Source organism: Odontesthes bonariensis, chromosome 10 (assembly GCF_027942865.1).
Source record: "Odontesthes bonariensis isolate fOdoBon6 chromosome 10, fOdoBon6.hap1, whole genome shotgun sequence".
Taxonomy (NCBI): Eukaryota; Metazoa; Chordata; class Actinopteri; order Atheriniformes; family Atherinopsidae; genus Odontesthes; species Odontesthes bonariensis.
The window spans coordinates 1,937,531-1,942,665 of NC_134515.1; the positions used below are offsets into that span (position 1 = coordinate 1,937,531).

The 5,135-nt window shown below is 44.0% G+C and overlaps 1 protein-coding gene across 1 annotated transcript; it reads left to right on the top strand.

Annotated features, from left to right (window-relative positions):
* Positions 1-1,442: 1,442 nt before the first annotated feature.
* Positions 1,443-4,387, top strand: LOC142390155 (uncharacterized). Its single transcript, XM_075475530.1, has 2 exons — positions 1,443-2,084; positions 3,734-4,387. Exons 1-2 carry the CDS (start codon positions 1,641-1,643, stop codon positions 4,031-4,033), a joined length of 744 nt encoding a protein of 247 aa, XP_075331645.1. The 5' UTR covers positions 1,443-1,640; the 3' UTR covers positions 4,034-4,387.
* The last annotated feature ends 748 nt before the right edge of the window (positions 4,388-5,135 follow it).

Below are 5,135 nucleotides of genomic sequence, written 5' to 3' on the forward strand. Positions count from 1 at the left end.
CTTGAGGCCCGTTAAAGTTCCGTTAAAGGCTTGAGGCCCGTTAAAGTTCCGTTAAAGGCTTGAGGCCCGTTAAAGTTCCGTTAAAGGCTTGAGGCCCGTTAAAGTTCCGTTAAAGGCTTGAGGCCCGTTAAAGATCCGTTAAAGGCTTGAGGCCCGTTAAAGATCCGTTAAAGGCTTGAGGCCCGTTAAAGTTCCGTTAAAGGCTTGAGGCCCGTTAAAGTTCCGTTAAAGGCTTGAGGCCCGTTAAAGATCCGTTAAAGGCTTGAGGCCCGTTAAAGTTCCGTTAAAGGCTTGAGGCCCGTTAAAGATCCGTTAAAGGCTTGAGGCCCGTTAAAGATCCGTTAAAGGCTTGAGGCCCGTTAAAGATCCGTTAAAGGCTTGAGGCCCGTTAAAGGCTTGAGGCCCGTTAAAGATCCGTTAAAGGCTTGAGGCCCGTTAAAGATCCGTTAAAGGCTTGAGGCCCGTTAAAGTTCCGTTAAAGGCTTGAGGCCCGTCAAAGATCCGTTAAAGGCTTGAGGCCCGTCAAAGTTCCGTTAAAGGCTTGAGGCCCGTCAAAGATCCGTTAAAGGCTTGAGGCCCGTTAAAGTTCCGTTAAAGGCTTGAGGCCCGTTAAAGTTCCGTTAAAGGCTTGAGGCTCGTTAAAGATCCGTTAAAGGCTTGAGACCCGTTAAAGATCCGTTAAAGGCTTGAGACCCGTTAAAGATCCGTTAAAGGCTTGAGGCCCGTTAAAGTTCCGTTAAAGGCTTGAGGCCCGTTAAAGATCCGTTAAAGGCTTGAGGCCCGTTAAAGTTCCGTTAAAGGCTTGAGGCCCGTTAAATTTCCGTTAAAGGCTTGAGGCCCGTTAAAGATCCGTTAAAGGCTTGAGGCCCGTTAAAGGCTTGAGGCCCGTTAAAGATCCGTTAAAGGCTTGAGGCCCGTTAAAGATCCGTTAAAGGCTTGAGGACCGTTAAAGTTCCGTTAAAGGCTTGAGCCCCGTTAAAGGCTTGAGGCCCGTTAAAGATCCGTTAAAGGCTTGAGGCCCGTTAAAGATCCGTTAAAGGCTTGAGGCCCGTTAAAGATCCGTTAAAGGCTTGAGGCCCGTTAAAGATCCGTTAACGGCTTGAGGCCCGTTAAAGGCTTGAGACCCGTTAAAGGCTTGAGCCCCGTTAAAGGCTTGAGCCCCGTTAAAGGCTTGAGGCCCGTTAAAGGCTTGAGCCCCGTTAAAGGCTTGAGGCCCGTTAAAGGCTTGAGGCCCGTTAAAGGCCCGTTAACGGCTTGAGGCCCGTTAAAGTTCCGTTAAAGGCTTGAGGCCCGTTAAAGTTCCGTTAAAGGCTTGAGCCCCGTTAAAGGCTTGAGGCCCGTTAAAGGCCCGTTAAAGGCCCGTTAAAGACTTGAGGCCCGTTAAAGGCCTGAGGAGAGAAATGAGGCAGTGGAAGGCTCTTTAGGATGAGGATCTAACATCCACAGGACGGTGGAGCTGAAACCCAACACGTGGAAAGTTTAAAGTTTTGGCTTTTACATTTCACAGTGAGCCACTCTGATCTGACTCATCAGCAGTGCCGACTCAGCAGCTTTCAGGAACAGGAAGTGGATGGTTCTGTGGCACATATGCAGAGAGCACGAGCTGAAGGCTGCCAGTGTTTCTCAGATTAACATCAGAGATGGAGAACGCACAGCAGCGCTGGGTCTGTGGGAGGTTCTGCACCTACTTTGCAGTGTTTGTGATCTTCCTCTTCCTCGGCCGGAGCTTTGAATGCTCCTGCAGACCTCAGCGGTTGGACTGCAGCCTGTACGTGGCGCTGCCGTTCTTCATCACCTTCCTGTTCGTGCTGTGGACGGACCGATCCTTCCACAGAGTCGGCCGCCACCTGTTCTCGGCCGACCGCCGCCACGCCTGCAGCTTCCTGGCTTCTTGCTGCCGCCACATCACCGAGGCGGCGTTCGTCGCCCTGCTGTGGGTGGTGTGCGTGTTCATCGGTGGAGACTGGTACGTCTGCTGCATGAACGATCACTCTGAGCAGCAGGCGAAGCTGGCCTGCAAGAACACGGGGTGGCTCAGCGAGGAGGAGCGAGTGATGCTCGCTGAGCTGAGGAACACGTCCAGGGTGAGAATCTTCTTCTTTTCTTCTTTTGACAATAAGTTTATAGATATTTGAAATTTTCGGTATAAACAATACTGCAACACAACAGCATTCACATCCATAATAGTCACAACAAGAAAAATACATAAGCTAAATGATAAATAAATACAATTTAAGGTTTAAAAAGGAAAAAAAAAAGAAATGGTACACATCATAGATATACTTACAGGATAAGTTATGCAGTAGCCTGTACATAATGAAAAACTTTAAGTCTAATCATGGCCATCACAATTAAGAGAAGTGCTATTTTGCAAAAAGGCCACAAAGCTTCCCCAGCATTTATCAAGACTTTGAATCTTCTTATTTTTTATTTTAACAATATGTTTATAGATATTTGAAATTTTACACCCCCCCCCCCCCCCCCACATACAATCAGTATAAACAATACTGCAACACAACAGCATTCACATCCATAATAGTCACAACAAGACAAATACATAAGCTAAATGATAAATAAATAAAATTCAGGGTTTAATCCATAAGAACGGTCATAACACAGACTCAGGCTGCGGCTACACGGAAACGTTTTTCACTGTAAACGATACTTTTTCTTAGTGTTTCGCTGTCGCGGCCACACGGAGCCGGCGTTCCCACTACCCCAAAACGATAGTTTTTGAGAACGGGTTCCAGAGTGGGAAGATTTTGAAACGGTGTCGTTTCGTTTCCATTGTTACAGCTAAAACGTTTTTGCGTCAGTCAAACGTTGACGCTGTGAGACTTCTCTATTGTCTCACAGCGTGGCGTGACACAGTGGCGTGTGTACTGCATCGTTTCATCGTTTTCATCCGTTTTCGTCTGGACCTGAGTCTTTACAGCAGCGTTGCCGTGTGGTCGCAAGAATTTTCGTACCCGTTTTAAAAAAAAAACTTGTTTCGTTTCCGTGTAGCCATAGCCTAAATAGACCACATTTGTTCCAAAATTCCCCCCCCCCCCCACACACTATCAGAGATCTGTAATGCGATATATGTCAGATTTGGTGTTAAGAACCTGGATAATTTCTCCATCAAGGAAAATTATGGGGGACATAAAACAGAGTATATAGAACACATTTCTGACAATTTTCTCAAAACAACACTCCCTAGTGTCAAAGATGTGTCATTGGGTGTTAAATGGTTTGAATCTTTCCTTTAGCAACCAACAACAAGCGATTTAAATTTAGCTAGCTCTGCCCGTAGTGCTAACCTGGCACACAGACATCTAGGAAATGTTATTATGGGAAGACTAAATCACATGACCTGTCACATGACCCTCCAGGATGTTAAGCATGGCTCACTCTGGCAATTCAGGAGTTGAAATCAAGGATAAAGTTTTTATGGAACTTTCCAAAACACTTAAAGGGCGAGTGACACCTGAATCATGGTGGGTTTTTATGGGTTAAAAAGGAAAAGAAAAGGTACACAACAGGATAAGTTATGCAGTAGCCTGTACATAATGAAAGACTTTAAGTGGCTAGGTCTAATCATGGCCATCACAATTAAGAGCGGTGCTATTTTGCAAAAAGGCCACAAAGCTTCCCCAGCATTTATCAAGACTTTGAATCTTCTTTAATGCGAGTATCAACCTGCAGTAACTGACACGGGTTAACATCTCTGCTTCTTCTTCTTCTTTTCCAGAACATCGGCTCCTTCTTGCTCTTTGCTATCGTTTGTGTGCCGGCGGTGACTCAGCTGTTCAGGTGGAGGAAGCCTTCAAGTGGGGAAAGACAGAAATTATACCACAAACTGATTTTAGAGCAGGAGGAACGCGTTCTGAAAGAGACTTTGAGGAAATGTGCCAGAGAAAGGCTGACGGAGGAGTTTGAGAGAAGAATAGAAAGCGATCGGTGGGAGGAGTGTTTCGATGTGGCCGAGCAGCTGATCAAAGCTTCCGCTCAGCCAGCGGCTGCACGAGCGTCACCAGGGGATGAATCATGAACATTTACACAGAGACGAGTCATTTTCATGTCTTCACTTTTGTTTTTCACTGTGTAGAAATGTTCACGTGCACATCATGTCTGTGTTTTCTTTCCTTTCTTTGACTCTGATGTTTTCCTGTGAAACTTTTAATGAACGTTCAATACTTCATTAAATTTTTTAATCTTTCAACAAACAAATTGTAGTGGCCATTTGTCCATCAAAAACTAATTAAACTTAAACCAAACAAAATAAAACGACCACTGATGCATCATGGGGGATGTGGTTTAACGCAGGCAAAAGGAGATGAATGTCCAAAATGAATTCTTGTGTTTTCTGATGATTTATTTCAAAACAATAAAACAAACAAAAGAACAAAGAAAACCTGCTGCTCTCTTCCTTTCCCTGGTAAAAACCATTGGCCCACCCAGGTGCATGCTGGGACTCCAGGTGCCCAGTGTGACCCAATAACCAAAATATTCTAAACAAATAACCAACAAAGAATATTAGCCAAAAAAAATCTAATCTAAATAAAGCACTGAAATTAATAAAATGAAGTTACTCATAGTTAGCAAATCAAATTTAGACTAGAACCAAAAAAACAAAAACTAACTTTACAAATAGCTCCTACACAAATGTTACGTTATATGTCTCGTCCTGTCCAGCCTGGTCTCATCCAACCTAATAAAGTCATCTCTTACGACCACACGTCCGTCTGGTTCTGGACGCCGTCATCGTAAGTCCGACTTCTCTGCAGGTGTTACTGCAGAGCAGGACCTCCAGGTGAGGAGAGGTGGGATGAAAACCAAATGGTCATATTTCATTGTGTTTTGTTTCTCCTCTTTCGTCACTGTGTGACTGTTGGAGCAAGAACAGGAGCTAAATAAACTGTTTAATAATAATAATATAATAATAAATTTAATTTTAGAAGGCGCCTTTCTGGACACTCAAGGTCACCGTACATAAAGTAGATAAAAACACATTAATATCACAAATAGTAAAAAAAAAAAAAACATAACAATATCACAAATAGACAGAATGTGGATTGTTAAGTTGATATTAAACAGAATAAGCAATTTTTGGTTTAAGCAGCTGTTGAAACAAATTTACAGATTACGGAAAT

Bases quoted from the DNA above. Each gene is read 5' to 3' on its own strand.
- LOC142390155 (XM_075475530.1), top strand. From the start codon at position 1,641: ATGGAGAACGCACAGCAGCGCTGGGTCTGTGGGAGGTTCTGCACCTAC. The intron at 2,085-3,733 runs GTGAGAATCTTC...CTTCTTTTCCAG, and splicing joins AGCTGAGGAACACGTCCAGG to AACATCGGCTCCTTCTTGCT.